Genomic DNA, 24080 nt, shown 5'->3' on the forward strand with positions numbered 1-24080 from the left:
GAGGACCTGTGCTAGCCAGCTGTCTGAGATCCTGAGGGTGAGATAGCAGAAGATACCAGCTATGGAAAACATAATTCACTATTTCTCCTGCTGTTGTGCAGTGAAAATCATTATTTAGTTGATGAACTTTTTGCCTCACAGCTATTCACCTTTCCTTCTGAAAGACTGGGATTTATTTTAGGTAATAAGTTACACAGCATCCCAACTGAAGAAAAACATAACTACGATTTAACATAGCCAGGCTTCCTGTTTCTAACACTTCTAGTCTGCGTGACACTCTGCTGTTTGTGTACAGACAAAGAATGAATCTAATCATCCACATGCTGCAGAGAGCATGCTCCCATTCAGATGGTAAGAGCTGCACAGTGAAGATCACCTCCTTTAACATGATTCAGCTGCTGAAAAAGAAGCTATAGGAAATGTCAGTAAACATGTTTACCAGCTCATACATTAATGACCACCTGACAGACAGGGTGCAGTATATAAGACTGGTGCTCTGTCTGATTTGGAGATGTGGTGTCTGCATTCCTGTTCACAGTGTAAATCTCAGATTTACAGTACTACTGCGGGGTCATGCCACCTACAGTACTGACAGTTCTGCAGTGGTTAAATGTGTTAGTGATGGGCAAGGGGGGAGTACAGAGCACTAGTGGATGAGTTTATGAAGTGGTTTGGAAAGAATCAGAGACAATCCATGTCTATCCTGGGGCAGGATCTTGATGTAATGGAGGAACGCAAGTGCGTCCACATCAATAACAAGCTGAAGGGGATAAGTGGTCTCTATTTCCTAAGAAAACCGAGATCCTTCAGAAGCCAACCCACACAACCCACAAGATCTGCTTCCTGTCCTGTATCCATGCCCTGAGGGGGCTCTACATATTATTAGGCTTTAATGTTGCAGCTTACTGCAACATTAAAGCCTATTAAACGTTAATATTCCTTAATACTTTATCTGGGCTTGTGTTCTACAGTCATATTTAAGAGACGTCGTGTGGCACTACACTACATGCTAAACCACTAAATTTTTATTCAGCGCACAAACGCACAGCATGAGCAGTCCTTTTGAAAAGAAAAAAAAAATCTCTCATTAGTTTCCAGGTTACATTGGTGTGATGTCAAAAAGGAACTTTTCTCCCTCCGAGGCATTGATTCATGTGTCATCTCTGCACCAGCTAATAGATCTTAATCTGTAATTAACATTTTCCCCGCGAGCTGTCTCTTCCTGACTTCCAATGCGATGCTCTACCTGTAATTACAGCCAATAAAATCCCTCAATCACCGTGCTCTCTGCTCAGATCGGGGTCATCACAGTTAATCACAGGTTGAGACTAAATAATGGTCATTTGCTCATGCAGGGCAGATGACGTGCGGAGAGATGGAGAGCTTAAATGTTATTTTTTATTAGATACTTTGAGATCCACATTATCCAGCGAATGACTGAGTCTCTCTTATGAGACTTTATTTAGAAAATTAAGTTGCCCCCCCCACCTCTAAAATTCTATTCTGTCCACTCAAATCTATGAAAGACAGATAGGAGACAGATTCATTGCACAGGTGAGATGTTTTATTATTGCATGCCATTTTCCCATCACATCTTTAGGCCTCAAACATACAAACGCACTCGCAAAACTGGCATCTGAAAATGAGAACATTACCTACCAAGCTTACACTGGCTCCAGGAAAAGAGCTGGAGAGTAAAACAATAAGGAGGAAAAAAATATTCTTTTTAGCTGCTTTATTTTCTTCATCATGTAATAGAAAGGCACAGGAGCATTTCTAGAACACATTACTGAGCAGTTAAACACAATCAACCCTACTGAGTATAGTCTGGCTTTAGCATTCGCTGTAACTGCATCAAATAATGCTTTATATCTATGACAAATGTGCGTGTGTTTGCATTTAAAGTAAATGTTATTGTTTACTGCAAAATTACCATGTCACTGCAGATCAACTGAAGCACACAATGTTGATATAAAGCAGGGGGGTCCATAAAAGAAACTAAATGTACTGCCTTGATAAACAGCTTACATACAAATTGCTCCTGATGCTCTATCACAGATGATGTTTGGCACTCTTTAACTTCTCCTAAGCTCCAGAGGGCCCCTGTGATGTAGCCTGGACACATTTTGTGTGGCCTGGAACATCTCACATTTTCATTTCTTTGGCAACTTCAACTTCACATCACTAATAATATTCATTTGTAAGAGTTGTTTACTTTTTATGCCATTGTTTTTGCTGAGTAAAGAGTACATCAAAAGAAAAAAGAAAAAACATGCACAACTCATCCCATTCCCAAAACTTCTCCTCAGCACTGTATTCAATTGTGAAAAAAACACTCATTCTTTCACACACAAACAAAATGCTGAGCAGCAATAAAACAAATTAAACCTAAAACTGCAGAGAGAAGCGAGCTTTGCATCACGCTCATCTTAAACAAGGATGATGAGTCCCAAGTACGTCTCAGTATGGACTGATGGACCTTGGGGAAACTGCCTGAAGTATAAAGTGACTACGGGATGAGATGTTCTCACATTGATGGTATGTAGCGGTTGTGCTGAACGTCACTGGCGTGAAACATCAGTGTTTGTTCCAGGTCGGGACTGCCATGGGACCTCTGGAAGACCTCTCCACCACTATCAGCTCATCTGGGTTGTCATGGGCTTTATAGTGGAACAGAAGATCCTGGATGGCCCGCTCTTCAATCTATAAAGACAGAAAATAACAAGGAAAAAACTGAAAAAAACAAAACAAAAACCAAACTTCAATTGAGAGGGAAAAGAACAAAATGCTGACGCTGAAAGCTTAATGGTAATAAGTGTTTTACTTAATAGCAACCAGAAAACCACAGGGGGAAAAAAGTGTTTTTGTGAAGGCTTTGACAGAAGTCTGGCAACCAGCTGGAGAAGAGTGTGCTGTCAAAGAGACAAAACTGGAGACACCTCATTTCTAACCAGCACTGTACAGAGTGCAATGCTGATTAGATAAAAATAAGTCAGATAAGTCAAGACAGGAGACACAAGAAGCGTCTTCTGATGGACCACTGCCATGTTTTCCATTTCGATGCTGTGCACAGAAGCTATGCAATCAGTGATGCCAAGGGTGTGTGTGTGCGTGCTTGTGACACACAGACACGATGTGTTACCTGGATGAGCGCCAGCGGCTTCTCTCGGCTGCGGATCAGCGCGGCTTCCTGCTGCTTCTCTTCCTCCACGATTGAAGCAAAGGTCACCAGGGAGGAGAGGGGAGGGCTGCCCACTGCACCCAGCACCCACGGCCTGAGGGGATAGATGGTTCACACACAAACACACACACACACACACACACGTTGGTATCAAGTGCTGCAACAAGAGTCTGAGTCAGGGGACAAAGGTTGAATCAACCACTACTGACAAGCTCCGGTGTGTGAATGGCCACCTGTCCACCCGGCTTTAACAAACCTCTGCCGCTACTGCACAACAGTACTGAAGTTAAAATGCTTTGCTGAAGACTTCAACATGATTGCTGCACATGCTACTATAAAAAGTCAAGCTACAACCCTTTCTGATCTCTGCTGCATTTGATACAGCATTCTTTGAAACACTGAGATATCATGGTATTTATTTGGGTCTGGGTCAGGGGCACAGGGGTGGATGGGAAGAGACAGAGGACATAGCGACATTCCCAAGCCAGCCAGACAAGAGACATAATCTCTCTGGGGTTTCCTGGGTCTGCCCCAGGGTCTTCTCCAAGTAGGACGTGCCTGAAACACCTGATCTAGAAGGGATTCAGGAGTTATATCCCTCAACCACCTCAGCTGGTTCATTTTAATGTAGAGGAGTGTCTGCTCTACTCTGAGCCACACCAAAATGACTGAGCTCCTCATCTCTGAGGGGCAGCCTAGACACCACTCGGAGGAACTTGTTTGTTCCTTCACTTGTATCTGCAATTTCAAAAATTTCAAATTCCTTGAAACAACCCTCCACCTCTTGGCTGAAACTAGTTCTGTTCATAAAGATATGAGCAGAATTGATGGCGAAGGGCACAAACCACTGGAGTCTGACTTACTGCTGAAATTTAAAAATATCAGCATATTCTAATGCTGCCTTATGTAATGCGTTTATTGAGTAAAGCTGTGTCAGAGTTTGCAGTTATCACTGCACTCTCCCACTCATTCAGTCCCCCCCCCCAATGTTATTCTGATAGATCAAGTTAATAACTACATGTTTCATTATATTCAGCAGCTCAGTGGGGTTTCTGATAGCATGCAGCACACTCTTCAGTCTGTGTTAATCTTCCCTTGCTGTCAGAGGAATGAAGGTAAGAACAGTCACAGTCTACGTCCATTTAGGACATACACAGCAACATTTTTTGGGATTTGCGTTCACAAACACCTTGTTTAGAGACTTTTATATTCAGCATCCTTGTTGACTCTAAAAATGGTAGAAAAACAGAACATGACAGCTCACATATCAGTGTCTAAATGAAGCCTAAAAATAAAATGCAGACCTTGCTCCAAAAGTATAAGAAAAGTCACACCTGTTATCATTTGTAAACATGAGGCGAGTTACTACAACAGCAGAAAAAAAAAAGCTGTCAGGATTCAAAGTGTGCACAAAGGTTGACTGAAAGCTGACTTAAACCCCTTTCCTGCTTCTTATTGATGGTGTTTTTCCCTTGAAACACCATGTATATATTCACATTTCTAAATCCTCCTAAAATACTTGTAAAACAATTTAGAGAAGAGGGTATAAATATATAATGTTTGTTAAAGAATACATCTTTTCGACACAGTGGTGAAATACGACATGTCTCATACAAATGAGCTACCTTTAGACTGATTTGTGTGTGCTTTAAGTGATTTTTTTTAGTTTGTAGGTCATTTATATTGCAGGTTGTTACAAATCCTGCCAAAAACACTCCATTATGGCGCACGCTAATGTCGTATGGAAAAAGGGGCCTCCGTTTGTGTGATCGTTCATCTGGACGAGAGACAACGCTGGAAATATTTCCACGAGACATAAGCAGAGGAAAAAATGTCTGACATTCAATCACAGCACAGATTATAAAGGCATCTCTATTAAATCTGATTTGGGATGTGGAAACTGTGTCCCAGAAGGCAGACACAAGAGTGTGCGCGGCTGCTTCCTGAGCCTTGAACTCGTCCGTGTCTGCTCATCCAAATACCCGGGCGAACCTGAAACCTGCTCCCGTTTCTGTGTGATCTGTTGTGACACGAGGGCTGCCCTTATCAATTCTGATTAACATCACTGGCTTCACTTGACTTACTTTCACAGCTGTTTAATATCTAGCAGTCTGCTCTTAACAGCATGAAGCATGGCCAAACATACAGCAGAGGAGGATGAAATCAGATAAGAGACGCGCTTACATACAGATAGACAAGATTAACTTGACTTTCTAGACCTGAAAGGAATTAAAAGCTGCAAAGGTGGCCAAACATTGAGGATTTCATTGCTTCCACGCTACTCAACGTCAGAAAGAAGAGCACGCCACTTACTACAGCTAGGAATATCTTCTGCGCATGCTGTATTTATCCAGCTGTTGAGGAACGTTGTAAAGGTCAGGGTGACTCAGTCAAGGGCAGGTCAACCCAGCAGCACTGGGTCATTCAGAGCCATTCACCTCACACAACAAAGAGCTTAATGCGTTTCTCCAGCTGTCAGCCTATCCAACTACAGCACATCTTATCAGTGCCCTGGCACCAGTTAAGAGTTACGGTTAGTTACAACTCACATCTTTTATTTTTGTGTTTCCTAACAATCAGTCTGATCTAAACAATCACTATCGCTTCCTCTTTTATATGTCTTAGCTGCGAAACAGTGCCTGCATGTGCTACGTATACACTGTCTTCCTGTTTTGGGGGCCAAGTTTGATGTTCAGGCTGCAGAAACTAGAAGTAAAAATAATGGGAGATTATTGCTAAGACAATGGGTTATCTACAGGGCTGCAGACTGTTGGAAAACAAACAAACAAAAAAAACACAACAGCTGATACATGATGACACCTCAATAGTGCCTCCAAGTGGAAATCAGCAACACAAAGCAGAAACACTCAATCTTACTGCAGCAGCAACCTATAATATGTTTTATGTAACAGATGAGGTATTCTTTGGCCATCTCAAAATATCTGGCACAGAATCGAGTCTCAATTCAAGACTATTTCTATCTCCTTATAAAGAGAGGCTATTTTGGCTCTAACTCCAGTGTGTGGAAGAACCCCTTACTCCTGTACGCTACACTTCGACTTCTGCTCACCCCGGGCCTCTCTGACTCGCCGCCTTCAGCACACTTGAATGTGACCCTCCTGGCAGCAGGTGCAGCAACGATGGGGGACCCCAGGGTGCTCTGGCCCCTTTGCGTTCCGGTTTGCCCTGATCGGATCAAATGGTTCTCTTCCTCCTCCAGCAGAGCCCGAAATGAACACGAGGAGGGTGGGGACTGGACAGCCGTTGCCCTGCAGGTGGAAAGAAATCATAGAAGAGAAGAAGACGTTCACAATTAAAAGCAAAAGGTGGCTACACTTTCTGTAGCTGCTGGTGCGTTTAAGACATTACATAGTGGCTCACAACTTTCTTTATTTTGTCCCTTTTTGAGTAATTTAACCACAGATTCAGGTTTCAAATGCCCAAGCTCAAAGGGGACCTATATTGTAAGCATGTCCAACTTTGATGGTTTAAAAAAAAAAAAACAAATACTAAAATCATAGTGTAGGGTAGATCACAAGGCAGATGATTGTGGCACATGTTATAACCTGTTTCAGAAAGATGAAAATACTATGATCATGTCTAAATGTCATATTGCTGCCACTTCCTCAGTCAGAATTCATAGTTAGTGTTACCTAATCCAAACACATCAACAAATATCCAACACAAGTATTCTCCAAGCCTTTTAACTAAACACTCAATGTAACATAAGCCTTCTGCTGTCAAACCATTGACAAGCAGTCAAAAGATCACAATGATGCGTTTTCACTAAGACAACTTTTACCTGTTGTACAATGTAAACAAATGTTTTTATTAATAAAGCAGATCTACTTTACAAATAGGAAATATAGAGCTTTTGTAGCTGTTTGCATGTGTATTAGCTGTAAACCTGCTTTGTGGCAGTTAAAAAAAAAAAAAAAAAAAAAAAAGAATATTTTCCTCAAAACAAACTTATCCAGTCAATCTAAAACACCACTTGCATCAAATTTCTGGCAACAGTACAATGCTATTCTGAAGAAAAAGTTTCTTTTCCTGTGGAAGGGATTAACATTAGCATTTTAGCTAAGAGGAGAAGGGAGATTTCCACTCTTGATATTTTCTACATGCTACACATTTTCACAAATACTTGTCCCATCCAGAAAAGGAATGTGTGGGCTCACTGCACAAAATGCATTTTTTTTTTTTTTGAGATTTCCTGACATATATCAGGAACACAAAGGTATTCCATGACAGTAGCGGTATTCGTATTTGGGCTCACTCACCAGGCCTTTCCACTGCTTTTGGATGGAGTGGCTGTGGGGGTTGGTTTGGATGCTGTGGACTCCGCACTGGCCTCCTTGTTAGCCATGGCCAGCATCTTCCTCTGTTTCTGGGACAGTTTAGTGGAAAGAGGGGAGTGCTTGATGCTGGTGCTGACACTGTGGACAGGTGGGAAAATAAGCAGAGCTCAAGTAAGCAACAGTTCTCATTTCCAGACATTGGATTAAGAACTGTAAGATACATGTGTAAAGTACAGATATTAGTCATTAATTAAACCCATCACTCCCTTCTATTGACTGGAATAAGTGGTATAAATCATTTTTTCATTGAAGATTTCTCAGTTAAACACTGCAGACCACCCGCCCACCTTCCAGGGCTTTTAGGAGTTGCTCCAAGAGTCTGCAGAGAGTTGGCTTCCATGTCCATGATGGTTCTCAGATCCAAGACTGGAGGTGCACGAGCAGGACTGCAAATTGAAAAAACAGAGTCACACTTAATAAGAAAGATATACTGCTCAAATTTCAGTGGTTATTTATTTATCAGGGCTGAAAATGCTTCCTTTCTGTTAACCGCCCCCTCAACATAAAGTGGGTGGATATAAGGATAAAATGACATCCTTTCAAGATAGCCTTTGTTCAATCTTAAACCTGCGTTTCTTAGCCGAGGAGACGTGGGGAAAACAAATGAATAAGACAATAAAACTGTTAATAAATTTCAGACCATCAAAGTTACCCTACCAGGGAAGGACCTTTGGGATGGTTTGCGGAGCAGAGTTGGGGGGAGTTGGGAGGCCGTTCTTAATAGATGTTGGGGTGCTGGGTGGGGTCTTCAGCCTCTGGCTAAAAGTTTTCTCATCCTGCAAAAAAATAAAAAATAAAACTCACAAACACTTCAACTCTAACTTAACAGTATTAAGTAGACCATCTTTGCAGCCTTGATTTTAATCTACCAACTCGTCTAATTATTTCACACTTCTAACTATAAGCATGTGCAGCATATTAAAGATGTAAAATTAACCTCAACTCTCTCATGAAAAACAGGTGACTGCATGTCTCTGGGACTGCCGACCCCCATGTAGCTGCCTTCAGAGTCTGATGTGAGGAGCTCCTGCAGAGACTCAGTCGAGTTCACCTTACCTGACTTCACTAGGCATGGGGAGACCACTGAGCAAAAAAAGCATGTGTTAGGTAACTTGTCATAAATTCAATAACAACAAGATCCAAGATCACAAAGAAGCTGACAGCCACATACCAGCAGCAGGAGGGCTTTGGATGATATCAGAGACAGTGTAGCCCCCTGAGCTATCAGAGCGCCTCCTTGGTTTCTTCTTAGCCTTAATTTTAGCTTTTTTTAACAGGATTTCCCTGAAAAAGACAATGTGTGAAATTATTAGCAGATTATTGTTAGGGTGACACACTGAAGACGTTTAATAGAGATCTTTAAAAGGTATCACAGATAATTCCCTGCCTTTTAGCTATAAACCTTTAGAAATTAACATAGTGATACTGTGTACCAAGTTAATACCATTTTTGACTGTACCTGCAAGAGTGATCCAATTCTGCTTCTGGTTTGGGGCTGAATGCAGAGTCCAAATCCTCATCTTCATACACACTGAGGTCTGGTGCACCAGGATATGGGGTGATAACACGCTTCTGCATTGCTGGGATCTGAAATCAAATGGAGAAAAAGAAAGAAAAAGTTATGAAAAACCCTATGCAATAAACAAATAAATCTAAGTATGGCTGTCTTAGAAAACATTACATCACCTACAGTTAATCAGCGAATCAATCGACAAACATGTTTTCACAGTCAGCAGAGGCAGGAGAAACCCTCTACAGCTCAATCTCTACATTGTGTAGATAATTTTAAGATTTCTGATCAGTGAAAGTCAGAACAACAGGATGATTTCTGTGACAAAAGACTGGAAAAAAAAGGCAGATGTAGTGCCATCACTTCAGACTAGGTGAAACCCCAACCTGAGTATTTCTGTTGATAGTAATGTACAAAGTGAACTTTATGTTGTGTTCAGTGTAACTTTAAACCAGCAACTGAGCCCATAAAGTCATCAGGAAACTGTTTGAAGCCAAGGGCTGCTCCCCTAATAGGCTTTTATACAACTGGATGTCTTTCTACAACTACAAGAGCTGCCCCCTGCTGTTCACTTTAAAGAATTATTTTTATTTCACTGGAAAAGAAAAAATAAATAAATAAATAAACAATGAGCATCCTTAAAAACTAATTCTGACACAGACTGGGGTGTTTTTAAGGGTGGAAGGGGACTCACCATCTTCCTGTAGGCTGCAGAAAGCTCCACCAGCACTTCATCACTGAGAATATCGAGAGCTCTGAGGACACCAAAGTAACATAAAACAAAAACATATTGATTAGAAAACACTTCTCCTGTTTGCTCTGCTCTATGGATCCATATTTCCATGCACACGTTCTACTAAACATATTCATGATCTTGCACACACCACTTTGAATCCAAAATATGGCTTAAAGTTCTCACTTTGATTCCAGCAGTGCGGCCATGTTGAGCACAATGAACTGGAGGCAGGACAGTTTTAACTGTTCCGCATTGTACATGATGGCAAACTCCAGGAGCTCTGCAGCGTTCTTCAGAGTCACTGAGGGCAGAAAAGCAGCGGTTTGAAACGATGCAACTGTGTGTGCTTATTGTTTTCATGAGTTCTATGTATGAAATTATTCAGAATCAAGATGACACGAGGAAAACGTAAACTTAATGCAACTTTAAACAGATGCCCCAAGGCTAATGCTGAGAATTAGATACCCTCAAATGAAGGGGGCTACTAAAAGAAAAACAAAAGCGCAAGTGCAAGAAGTTGTGTCACAAATTGGAGTAAGAGAACGTACGGTTCTCTGTGATGACAACCTCGCACATCTCCTTTAGCCGTGTGATGAGCAGCTGGTCAGCGACAACCAACACGTTGCAGACAAACTCTACATTCAGAGACTCTGGCAGGGAAAAGCGAGATAACAGTATGATCAGTGTAGGGTTTTTCCCCCCACATTCATCTAAATTTGGAGAGCATATGACCATAAAAAACAGTTCAAAATGTGTTTTCATTAGGAATAAAAACCCCAACTTGTTAGGTTACCTTTAATCGTGGGAGACTCATCTGTGTAAATGTACTCGAGAATGACCTGCAGGATCTCTGAGCTGGTGGGCATCTCGAGTGCAGAACAAGATGTAGCCTGAAGGGTTGCGAGACAATATTATCAGAGTATCAGTACGAAACAGTGTGACTTTAGAGCTGTGACTGGTTTAAAAACATAATAATAATTATATATATCACAGCAGAAGGGTGGGGGACTTAGCATACCTCAATCCAGGGGTTACCGAGCATACTGTTGAAGTACTCTGCAGAAAGACACACACAAGAAATCAATTTAAGTACATTTATGTTTAAAAGAAACAAAAACAAAACAAAACAAAAAAAAATGCTTCTTATCAACACTCAAATTAATCTACTCACATGAAGTGAACATTTACATAAAATACAGGGTTCAATTTTGGACAAACTGGATGACTATCTAAAACATCTTACTAGGTTTTCTCAAGTGTACTTCCTGAGAATATTGTCCCCAAAAAGGACTAAAATAATTAAGGAAGAACTGGATGTGGAACTGCCTTGACTGCATTTGCAGAATTTTGGGTTGAGGGATTTATTTATATAGACAGCTGGTGTTGGGACAGAACATGGACCAATATTAAGTACCCTAGGAATGTCAGAAGGGTTCGAGATACTGCAGCCAGCCCCACAGTGTACCTTATCTTCTAAGAAATACTGTTAATTACAATTCTACTGCTCGAACAGAAACTCTGCATTTACAGTCAACTGGGTTTTATCTTAAAAACAAACCCATTTTAAAACATTTGGTTCACTTTACAGGTATTGTATTTTGTGAGGTCTGTTAATTTTTTACATGTCTCTTTGTTACCTCAGCTAAGGAGGGTATGGTGTACCGGATTACTGAAAAAGTCTATCTGGATCCAGGAGGGGGGAGCATGTGTATCTATATGACATGCATGATAACAACTCATCTTTTCAGTAACAGTATTTGAACCTACAGACTACCTTTGCATGCTCTCTTACAGGCAAAAGGAAGGAAAACCAATAGTGCTACAAAAGGTAACGAGTTACTTTCTTACATAGTTAGCTTTTCTAGAATTAAATAGTGCATATGATGTTATGCCATACACAGTTGTGCAAAACAAACTGAAGTTACAGTTTTTATTGATTTGAATGACTTGATGGCATGCTACCTGATTCATCTTACCTAGTCTGGCACAGAGGACACTTTTATGACAAGAAAACTCTTTCCCATCTTCAGATTTCAGAGTGACATCACAAAGATAAGAGCTACACAGACATAGAAAGAACAAAATATACAAACAGTTAAGTTTGCAGTTTACTCAGTAACTAAAGCTGATTATAGACAGACATACGTACCATTTCTTCTGGTAGAGTTTTGGTTTGTTGCCTGTTTTCTTGTTTGTAACATTAATTTTTCCATTTTCGTATTTGACACCGTCCAGTCTGTGCAGAAATAAAACAAATGGATGAAAACAAAGGACACGAAATCTGTATTGCCCTTGAGCTTAAAGTGTGCTAGGCTTCTCACCGCGCCGACAAGCTGCCCAGGCCGAGTTTTTTGCAACACCCTGTAAGGTTTTCACTGGGTTGGCACCTCCCTCGTTGGCTCCGGCCTTGTCACCTTTGCTTCCTTTCCCCTTTTTGCCAGGCTTGGAGCCTTTGCTCTTGGCCTTGTCACTGTTGCCTTTGGCTGCAGGTGGAAGAGAACGGTACACCTCGAGGGCTGAACGACCACTCAGACCCAAGTTCTGCAGGCTGCTGATAAGCCTGTCCTCCTCTGAATCCTGGCCAAGGCAATGGACACAGCACAAGATGAATTAACACAGCCGAGTCAGAGCTAACAGACCTCCCAGGTCAATGAAAATGAAATTATTGTGGAGTTAAAAAAATCGATGTTGCGTAAAGAAAAAGCTGCATTACAGTACAATGTAATCAAGCACGTGATTTTCCTTTTTCTTCCCCCTCACCTGGTTTGGGACTGTAATGACCCCCGACACTCTCGGCCTCGCTCCGTGTACCAGCAGCTCACAAGAGTCTGTGTAGATGAAGTGAAGAGCGTATTCCATCATGTCCGGTGGGACTTTTTCCAGAATGAGCAAATCGCACCCCACGGCATCTTCGCTCTTCCTCACTTCCTTATCGAGCTCCTCATCGACCCCACAGTGCTCAGACATGAACTGCTTCCGGAAGAACTCGGACCTCATGGACAGAATGTACTTGTGAGCCGGAAAAGTGCGATCTCCAGCCTGAAGCGTCACATCGTGGATGCTGTCCATTTCGTCCGCCTCATCCAGAAGGCTCCCGAAGTGCTGGGAGAAGGATGACGGAGAAATGCTGGGAACCTCGTACAGGCTGGAGTACATATACACAGGGAAAATGATTGAGGTTTAAATGATAAAAACTCATACATTACAAACACACTCACACACACACAAAAACCCAACTGGATTTAATCTTTCAAATCCAGTTTAATCAGAAATTATATAACACAGCTTTTGAATAACAAGAGAAGAATGATAGCAAGTAACAATTAAAGAGACAAGAATCTTCCCAGCTGACTCCTAATAAAGCAATGAATGTAATGAGCAGAGAGGAGATCTAAAAATAAAAAACAAGACACAAGCTGCTCAGAGAAACAGTCCACTCTCCTGATTCATGCCTAAACAGCTGCAGTGTGAATCCTAAACACAACATTTGGTGACCTTTTTGAGTATGAAAGGGGGGGGAGGGGGACTTTAAAGTACCTCTTTTTAAGTATTTAACATTTAAGTGTGGATAGTTATAACCATGTTTTTATTGTGGATGGAAGAACTTATAACACTAGTGATTATTATTAATAAAGATCAGAATATTAAACCTCTTCTTTTTACTTAAGTTTAGATATCATACTTCATAGACATAAAGAACTAAGATTTGATGACTTTATTTCTTCATGTCAGTTATTCCTTAGGTGTTAGTCATTTCATTATCTACGCCTTGTTTACAGAGGCTGTGTTTAAGCTACTTTCTTTCTCGAGCTTGACGTGGATAACCGATCCAAAAGTGGCTCTCTAGGCAATAATAATTGAATCTTATCCCAACACATCAAAATGTTTAAGATAAAACATCTTTACAATCATTCTGGACAGTGTACCTTCTGGTGCTGCATTGTTGCATTCATACTAGGAAGGAATCTGTGAAGAAATCTATGCTCATTGACACACACAAAAAACTTTTTCATGGCCATTTCACTTACAGTGGGTTACCTAACAGAGATGTATAAATTATTGCATGTGTGGGCTGCTGGATTAGGCAATTTTTTAGGTTTGTGTACCTTTATATAATATTTTGTCTTTTTTGTACACGATATTTGTTTTTTCTAATCCATCTCCAATTCACTTTTTCTTCCTGACCTTGTGCTCCTGTAACAACTGTATTTTCCCAGCGTGGGCTGAGCAAAGTCTCTACAGCTTTACTAAAGTGTCTGTCCCTTATTGTAGTGCATTTTCTACACTTGAGAGTATGTGTACCTTGTTTTTGGGTCAGCCTGGAGAACTCCAAAATTCCGGCCCTTTGAGTCCATGGTGATGCTGACAGCTCTGTGGACATAGGGGAGTTTCTCCAGGCGGATTCGTTCATACAGTGTCCCAACATCCGAGTGGCCACACACCTCCACACTGCCCTCTGTAATACAGAAGGAGAACATTTACCACATATAGTAATAATAATCCACTTCTATTCTTCCATTCATCAGGCACTCCTCTTAAATTTCATTGAAATGTATTTTATTGTTAGGCCACAATATAACAAAGTCTAATCCCAGCACAGATAAAAAGTGTAGAGGAAAAACCTAAATAAATAAATTGCCAACTTAACATACTGAACATACCTTTCTCCCCCATAAATTCCTCACCTTTCTTTTCCCCGTACTTCTTATATTCTCCAGCCCACACACCACTGAAGCCCTCTCCATCCTGAGTCACAAACATCATGCTGTTCTTGCTGAGAGCGATGTCCGTCATGAAGACCTGACGCGCGTACGCCCACCGGCACTGTCTCACCGAGCTGCCAGTTGAACGCCAGCAAAACACCTGACAGAGACAAGAGAAAAACGAGTCTTACTCACCATTTTTATCTATAGGCTGTCACACAGGTAAGGCAGATTTTGGATTGTGTAACCATGTAGCATAGGTTAGATAAGAATAGGAAAAGTAAAGTGATGATAAAAATAACAGGATGTATTTCTTTCCATGTACCAGAATGTAAAAAGTGAAGCAGAAGTGAACTACAGCTTTACTGTTGTACATCCCTCTTCTCTTGAAGATTCAGCAACTAAATGGTGCTTGTCTTGTGGTATTTAAAGCACCTCTAAAGTAGAACAAAAAGCACAACGCTGCATAACAGTGCACTTACCCTCCCAGCTGTATCCAACGCCAGAATGACCACCTTTTCCACTCCTCCCTCATTCAAGATCTGTGGAGCTACTCGATGGTCCAGACTCCCCCCACTGACCAGGACCTTCCTGATGTTGAGCTGCCTGTAAGAGACCAATCAAAATCAATAATCGGAAAAGAAAGAACAGCAGAAATGTATTTGCAAATGTCTATTACTCACACAATAGACAACTATTTCCAATCTTGGGGATGATATTTAATACAATAAAATCAAACTTCTAATAAAACTGTTCTCAAATATTTTTTGTCAGACACAGAGCAGTGCCTGAAATACAGTTCGTTAAGACTACATGTTAAACAAGCAGAAACTTCTGAGCTGCAGAGAAAGAGACTTATATTTATAGATAATCTTCCATCCAAAACAATCGCTTGAAAACACAATAAATGAGAAAATTGCTGTGCTTGTAAAAAATCTTCACGTCTGGCTCTAACATAATGACAGATAAAAGCTCTGTGTTTTTTGCCAGAGTATGAGCAATTTTCAGTAGAAAAATATGAGAAGGTTGGAGCAAAGTGAAGACTGTCCATTAGTTATTTGATTCCAGATGGTGTTGTTCTACCAAATTAATAAAAAAAAACATCAAAATAAAAGATGGGCCATTTAACATAGCTTAATCTAAAAACTATTGATTGATTCAGGTATAGGATTATGGTCTAGTCTAACACAATAAAAATATGGCAATGTGAAACCTTTGAGTCTCTCATGGTGATGAACCGACAGAAAATTATCAACCGATTCTGCAGCTACGCTTGACTTTGCTACCAAGATCAATTTAACACTTTAGCCAGACAATTTTAACCCATTTTTTTCAAATTTTGTTTAGCAGTGAATATAAGCACAGAAACACAGTTAGCAAACCACTGCCAAACTGAGTATATCATCTAGCAATCAGGAGTCAGTGGAAACAACAGTGGCAAACAAAACCAAAACTAAAGGAGACTGAATACTGGATGCAAGCTTGCCAAGTCACCAGACACATGACTCAGAATAAGTTACTGTTGCACTGCTCAATGTGTAAATGATTAATTATTTGATCACAACAACAATCTAAATGGGGATCATGATAATGTTGAGCTCATACTTTTTTCTGCTGCCCCCACATAGCCCAAATATACATTTTTGCAGGTTTAAGAGTGTTAAACTTTAAGGTTGGCACGATATCCTACTGTTTTATTCACCTTGAAGCCATCTTCTTGCATTGGTAGTCAGCTAAGAGGTACACATCCCCCTTCTCGGTCACAACTACCGTTGCGCCATCACTAGCTGCTGCCATAGATATGGCTACATCCTTGTGGTGCAGAGCTGACACCTGCCGAGGGGCTGTTACACACTTCTCTCCATTTGGATCCAGTAAGTAACCTGGAAAAGAGGACAAAACATACCACAAAGGAAGTGATTATTAAAGAGTTTGTTTTTTTTTTTTTAAAATATGGAATGGTTTTATTTTATTTTTTAAATCTTCTAATTGTCTTTTTTAATCTTATTAATGGCATTTTACAAAAATGAAACATCTCTCCTTCAATAAGAAAACTGAAAATTGTGCCAAGCTACTTTTGCAATACAATCATTATTCATGAATTTGTGCTAAATTTATTGGCTCTGTTCTCTGGCATGGTCACACATGACCCAATGCTGATTGATCTAAACTGTTAAATCATATCATGTATCTGAAAAGTGGTTTTTTATTTTTTATTTTGTGGTAATGTTTTGGCTGACTTTAAGGATGAGGACTTACCCAGCTGGCCTCCATTGAGTCCCATTGTATAGACAGCCTCCCTGGTCCACAGCACTGTGTGGAACCTTCCTGCTGCAACTCCAATCACCGTCCTACCTTTGAGCATCTTGGAGAAAACCTTTATGAAAAGCAAATCATTACATCATAAAAAAAACAAAACAAACAGATAACATCAATTCATAAGGTCATTTTATATACTAATAATGACCAAATTAATTAAAGGTAAACCAATGCTTTATGGATTCACTGCAAAACATCAGCAGCTCCCACTGCTACCTCCTACCTGTTTAGGTACAAATGCAGAGGCGGGAGGAGGAACTAGGCCCAGCTGGTGGAATGTGTTGAGACCAAACGTATAAACATAGCCTTCCTCTGTCAGGACCACTGTGTGGTCTTTAGCTGCTGCCACCTGGGAGCAGTGATGGGACATCAGGCCTTCTACCATTCGAGGAACCTGAAAAAAGAAAAGAAAAAGAAAAAAGGAATGAGACAAAAAAAAAAAAAATCAACCAAAATATAAAACAAAATAAAGAGAGAGAAACAGAGGCTTTAATAACTGTTTCCAAGCCGATCTGAAGTACATGAAAGAAGTGTTAAATTTGTATCAGCAGAAGGCTGATACCACAGGGCTTGAAAATAAGCTTTAATACATTTTATTGGTTAAACCATTAAAAGCTCAGAAAACAAATGAGACCGTGCATTTAGCGTAACAGACTTAATGGCATTTCTGTACCATATATCTTAATAAACTTAAAGTTACAGATGCGATACAAGCACCTCTCTCACTTACCATCCCCATCTCTAAGTCCCATAGACAACCATAATCTTCTAGTGAACACAATTATTGTACTTCTTGTGGCTTTATTGAACACACATTTTCCAGCCTGTACTGAAAAGTATCAACTGAACAAAGAAGGTGAACCTTTGTGCTGACAGCTTTTAAAAATCTCCTTAAAATATGTGTTTGAATCAAGGAGATATTGAGTGCCCTCCAGTTTGGTTACTGACAAAATCTGCTTTTCTACAGAAAAGACAGAAAAAACGTTGGTGGGAATAATCACGTCACTTGGGTGATGTGGACACCCAAGATTGTGAACTTGAGGGCGAAGTGGCAGTGACAAAAATAACCCATCAGCCTTTTACGGCTGAAGAGTAAAAATAGAGGATTTTCAGGACTGTAGATGCTCACAAGATCAAACAACAATGTGATGTATGAAGTTAAGTTTTGTTAAGCTTTGTGCATTAAATCTCATGATTAATTGTTTTATTTTTAAAATTTTTTTACTGACATTTTGTATTAGATGCTCACAAGATAATCATCATCAACAATGTGATGTCTGACTGAGGTGGCACTAAGTTCATTTTGTTAAAAAAAAAGTGCATTAAATCTCATGATTAATTGTTTTATTTTTGTAAACCAAAGCAGATATTTTACTGACAACAACAAATCCAACAGGAAAACATAATCTGTACAATATTGCTGAATTCTCTGTAAACTACAGAACACAATAAAGGAATGTAAAGGAATAAAGGAATGTTTACTGATCTACAACCTACTATAAAAGATTTGCTGACTTTTTCCCAGATTGGACTATCTGTGAATGTGTTCAGTGAAGGCCTGAAAAGTAAAACTATTTATGCGTTACTTGTTTAATCAGTTTGTGTTTGTCTATAATTATAATATAATTGATTTAAATGAATATCAAATCCAGATCAAGTTTCAAAACCACTTTTTCTTGAAACCTAAATTTTCTGTAGCTGAAGCAATAAAATGCACAAGCACATGATTATGATGATAATGCATTGATATATTTGTTCATTAAAGAGGAAGGAATTCTGCATTTCGTTTTAAATATATGGGGGATTTTGATATGATGCCCAGATCTCACCAGATAAGTCTGTTCATCTCCATGGCCAAGCCTTCCTCCCTGTCCATGCCCGCAGGTGAACACCTGGCCTTTCTGAGACAAGAACACAGAGTGGAACTTGCACAGCACCACCTGTAGAAAGAAGAAACAAACATAATTGTGGTATCCCCTTGTTGCTTTCAGTTTTAATAGCCTGCATATCCCACTACAGGAAAATTACGAGGTGCTTGGTTGTGCTGATTAATGCTCTTGTCATTATAATTTTGACCTCACGTCCGAGGCTGCAGTGCATCTCTTTCCATGTCCGTGGGCCAACCCTTCTTGTAGCGATAGTAAAACACTACGGCAATAAAAGGCCAGGGCACAGGTGGAAAAGCAAACATCATTACTAATACATCGCTCCCCTCAAGCCTTCAATAGAGCACAGGGATGTCTCCTGAAGTATCGCATTGATGTGGACATCCACACACATGCGTACACATGAGTATAGCTCATTTAATTAAAAACATGTCATTGTGGAATTAATATTTAACCTCTGGCACCTGCTGGATTGGGCCAGGAAGACAAAGACTACACTGAGTCTCACTGGGTCATGAAATGGTCATGAAATCAGATCCACCTGTCCCCAACTAGCTTTATGAAATGACTCCTGCAGGTTAGAGGAAAAAAAAGAAAAAGAACAACCCTCACACTTTCAGCTGTAAACAGCAATTATACAACATTAGGCACAGATAAATTATTAGTCAACAGATAAACAGAAAGTGAAAATATAGCAAACACGGTCTTATCTTATTCCGACACCCGTTGGGTACACAGGCCACTGGGGGTAATTGAACTGGTTCCAGGAGCTATATTAATCACACTAAGAGCCTAGACATGACAAACACATGAAACTGTAGCCTGGCTTGGCACAGTTCAGCTAGCAGGGGTTAACAATGTACAGACCAGCTCCACTAAGTCACAAATGAAGGTTGTACAAGAGACGGCAGACCACGCCTGATGATACAGAAACAATGTGCTGTATTAGACTCAAATAACATTACTGATCCCCCCACCTCCTAGATGAACTGGGAAATGTGGCCATGACTCAATACAATATGCCAAATTATATTATGTAATATGCTTTAATGTATAACTTAATACATTTATCGCAGGTACAGTTTGAAGCTCTCCAACATAAGCATTATTTCAGCTGCTGTGGACTAAACAGTACTGGACAGCTGAAAGGGGGAGGAAAAAAAAACATTTTGCAAATTTTCAGGTGCCCTGAGGAGAAGGTGGTGTAATACGTGGCTCTGGGGATAGGAGTGTTTTACTGGTTTTACCCAAGTGATGTGGCTTATCTGAAACACCCATGTGCACTGGCTTTTTTTTCTTTTTTTTTTAATTTAATGTAATATCTTGGTACTCAGTCAAAACACGGAGCTATTACAGCATTCCTGGTGCTACAGGGATACACATGAGTTGGGTTTTCAGGGTGTGAGGTAGGAAAACACTTTCCCACTCCCTTGAGAGATGTTAAGACAGCAATGCGTTGTTAGCCTACCTGCTTGATGTAAACTCCAGTCCTGGCAAAGACATCAACAAGCTCAGGGTGCTGTCGGCTCTCCTGATTGCCATGACCGAGGCTGAAATTTGTATTGTTTCCCCACATGTAAACTTCAGTTGGGTCTAAGGTGAAGAAAGAAACACTATTTAAAGAAAAAAAAAAAAAAAAAGCCAAAACACTGTTTCCACCTAATGTTCGATTTAACTAAAGAGGCCTGTAGTGCAAAACTGGATTTGGGGTTCAGTGAGACACCACATATGCTGCAAACCTAGCCTGCTCTTGACAGGCGGCCTAGGTTTGCAGCCTGCCGGTCCAGAGCAGTCCTAGGCTGCTCTGGACCGGCAGCTCTAGGCCGCCTTCCACAAACTGAGATCAGATCACCAAAAAACAACCACCTGCTGACCAATCCATTCCCTGGAAAATAACATAACTGTTCCTAGAAAAGCCTGGAAACCTACTACATACACACTGAGGTCCACAATGTGCAGTTAGGAACTTTTGCAGACTACCTAAAGTTTCATCTTTCTTTGCAGAATATGAATAAGACTTTTTTTTAAAGATTTTTTTTAACTGTTTAAAACATTTTATAAGCCTCAATATAGCAATATGATAGTAAAGTTGAGAATTTTAGCTCTTGACTTGGTGATTTTGAATCAAATCGAACACACTAAACATGGTTACTGGTTTAAATTCTGTTTTTTATATTTATTCTTTATTTGTTTTCAGACCTTTTAAACACCGCAGAGGCTTCAGCTGCAAGAATAACACAAACACGTCACACAACACAGACTGTTTAACAGAATACGCAATTGTAATTATATGTCTGAATCGCCTGTGTCCCAGTGACACAGCTATGATAATGATAAGTCTGTTACCTGACACAGTGAGCTTTTCTGGTCTCAGTGAGCAAAGCTCAGAGTGCACTTAAACACATTTACACAGAGCTTTTCAACACTGAACTACTGTGCAGCACTTTGCCTATCACACACACTCGCATTTTGCTTATTTGGCTGCAGCAGCTGTGTTGCTTTCAGCAGGTGGTTGTATTTTTGTACTATTACAATCTGATCATCATAAAATAGACTGCTCAGTTGCCATCGGACCTGTCCCTATTTGTGGTTAGTCATATGCTGCCAACACAGCCTCTTCAATGTGAGCTACATTTGACTGATCCAGCCGATAACCACTTAACTGTTACCAGTGATATGATAAGGGAAGGCAGAAAAGACAAAGATATCACATATATATTGAATCGTAGTATAGGCCCAAGTTTTTTTTCTTTTTTGAACAAGCGAAGTAACACATCTCCAAAACAAAACCAAAACATTAAAAGGGTGTCGGCTTTTCTTACCAGTGTTTCTAAACAAGACATGTGATGGGCGGTCCTTCATGGTCAAGTCCAGGACTGAAAGACCCTCCTTGTCTTGGGTGGAAAGAAGTCCCCCGTGCTGCAATACAAAATTCAAATGTAGGTCAAAGTTTGAGTCTCTTCAGAATAATGTTTGTCATTTTACGGTACTGAAAGCTTTGATTGGACTGTTTCTTCTTGGTAATAATTTAATAGACACACTGGTAAATTTTGATGGCACTCCATCAATACACACCTTGACCAGTGATATGAGACAGTGGATCTGTCCATAGAAGGCGCTGCGGTGCAGAGCGGTCCAGCCGGACTCCTTATCCTTAAGCATCAGGTCAGCACTTTTGATTTCCAGCAGCCACTCCAGCAGGGCCTTCTTACCCAGTGAGGCCGCCAGGTGCAGGGCTGTACGACCGAAGGCATCCCGCAAAGTGGCTGCATTGTGGCAGTGTGAAGTCAGGAAAGCCCGGAGCTGCCCCTCAGAGCCACTTGTTAGTGCAGCAACCACCTGGTCTGCATGCTGCTGTGAGCGGCATTTGGGGGTGCAGTCCAGCGGTGCCTGACTCATCCTGACCTCTGACAAATCTTCACAGTGAAGCCCTTCTCCTCTTTGCAAAGTCCTTCTGCCAGCCCACCACCGATAATGGCAAACACACTCAAAAACAATGTAATGTGTGGCAACAAACAAGACAAACACTGTCAAAAAAATCTGGAAAAAAATAGGACAAAAATAAAACAGCCGAGGTAGATTGGAGTGCTAGAATTGTGCTTGTGTTGAGGTTCCACCGCACCCTAGCGACTCCAGAGCCTCTGCGTGACTCGTTTCAGTCCACCATTTCGACCAAGGACCGCACACAAGGCTGGGTGCTCGCAGTGTACAATGGCATCAGGAATTTAATAAATAGAAAACTTCTTTATGAATTTATACAAAAAAAATTGTACAACATCTGCAAAAATAGTCTTTCATTTAATTATGTACAAAAGGCAACAACTTCACCAGCCCTCTGACCTTCTTCTGCAGTCCCAACCATCAAACCTGAGGGGAAAGGCCACCTTCCCCCCCAAATTTTCACACCTCTTTTTCACAACTCCATAATTGTAGAGTGTACCTAAAAGAGAAAAAGTTGAAGCACACATTAGTGACAAAACAGCGTCCTCATTTTGATTACATGTAATCACGTGTGCAATAGTCAAATACAAAAGTGTAAACTTCAGAACAAGCCTGCCCTAAAATCAGTCTTAAGTAGCTCGAGTCAGCTGAGTTTACAAGGTTTAATGTTGACTAATCACCACGATTATGTAACAGGCTAACTTAGCTTAGCTTAATGTTAACTGCTGTTATTGTCCACTCACCATTTGGTCTAGCTAATGGTAAGCTAATACACCCTTGATGTTAAGGCCGTAGTGGACCTATTTCTTTAATAGAAACAGTCGTATCTCCCTTATTGCTTATCTAACTTGCTGCAGAAGCAGGCTGTGCACAGCAGCTACTTCACCCAGTAATATTAGCTCATCCTGCCTAACAGGGTACTGCAGCATAGATAATTTCAAAGCGGGATAAACGCACCGATTTGGACAAGTTTGAAAATCAGCCCAGTATAGTTAATTAAAGACATTTACCTAAAACTACTTTGACAGCTCGCTTAGCTGACACATCATCGCAAGCTAACGTTAGCAAACTGCTAACAGCTGAAGGAAATGAACGTCGGGGTATTTCTTACCTTCCGCTAGTGAAAGAAAAAAGAGGACATGGAGAAAGTAGCATCAACGACGTAAATCCACTGTGTCATTACTACAAATGGAAAACGCAATGCATTTTTTCGCCGGTAAGAATTTTGGACAGGAATCTGCCCCTGCAGGTTAGGTAAGAGAGCTTGCATCAATGTCAAGACTTCTGATTGGCCACGGCTCCTGCATCCTGATGTCCTATTGGCGGATTTTTGGGGCGGTCAGTTGATTTCAGAGTGTGCTGTCGCTCTGTGGGTGATGTCATAAATGCGATTTGGACATTTAGTTTCCTATACCAAGATTATTCTGGTTAACTAACACTAAATAAAACACTAAAACTGCATATAATTTTTTTTTTGTTACAACAAAACTAGTTACTACAATAAAAATACAACATTCTGAAAACAAAATAAAGCTAAGTGAAACGATTTTGTGACCTCAAAACTAACTAAAATAAAATAAAAAATATAGAGGAAAACCTTAGTTTTAGTATTTCTTAGTTTGATGAAAATAAAAATAAATAATAATAACTATTATTATTATCATAGTTACAGTTTGGCTGATGACTCTGTGTATCTACAAGACTGTTAAAATTTTTTAAAAGTTTGAAAAATAAACTGAAAAAAGAAAACCCAGTATGGAGCCAAACTAAAACTAAACTGAATTAAAAACAAAAGGTCAAAATGAAATAAAAACAGAAACCAATCAGAAAATACAAAACTATAATAACTGTGCCTTGTACATATGTTAATGAATAATAACATAATAAAAACAAAAAATGAAAACATACATACCATAAATATTACATCTTAACAAGCTTGCAGATTA

General features: G+C 40.2%; 1 protein-coding gene across 1 annotated transcript; it reads right to left on the reverse strand.

The window, feature by feature from the left end:
• Positions 1 to 1542: 1542 nt before the first annotated feature.
• On the reverse strand, positions 1543 to 23410 carry ibtk (inhibitor of Bruton agammaglobulinemia tyrosine kinase). Its single transcript, XM_039619492.1, is given in 31 exon segments — positions 1543 to 2703; positions 3143 to 3275; positions 5938 to 5948; positions 6252 to 6450; positions 7462 to 7617; positions 7827 to 7925; positions 8197 to 8315; positions 8477 to 8622; positions 8711 to 8823; positions 8999 to 9126; positions 9744 to 9804; positions 9969 to 10086; positions 10334 to 10435; positions 10579 to 10675; positions 10804 to 10841; positions 11762 to 11844; positions 11935 to 12021; positions 12107 to 12189; positions 12192 to 12362; positions 12546 to 12930; positions 14088 to 14241; positions 14471 to 14648; positions 14971 to 15094; positions 16191 to 16371; positions 16748 to 16865; positions 17031 to 17201; positions 18637 to 18747; positions 20162 to 20286; positions 21516 to 21612; positions 21769 to 22633; positions 23246 to 23410. Coding segments are annotated over 30 exon segments (4038 nt in total). The 5' UTR covers positions 22093 to 22633; positions 23246 to 23410; the 3' UTR covers positions 1543 to 2577.
• Positions 23411 to 24080: the final 670 nt, after the last annotated feature.

This window comes from Oreochromis aureus, linkage group 11 (genome assembly GCF_013358895.1).
Source record: "Oreochromis aureus strain Israel breed Guangdong linkage group 11, ZZ_aureus, whole genome shotgun sequence".
NCBI classification, from domain to species: Eukaryota; Metazoa; Chordata; class Actinopteri; order Cichliformes; family Cichlidae; genus Oreochromis; species Oreochromis aureus.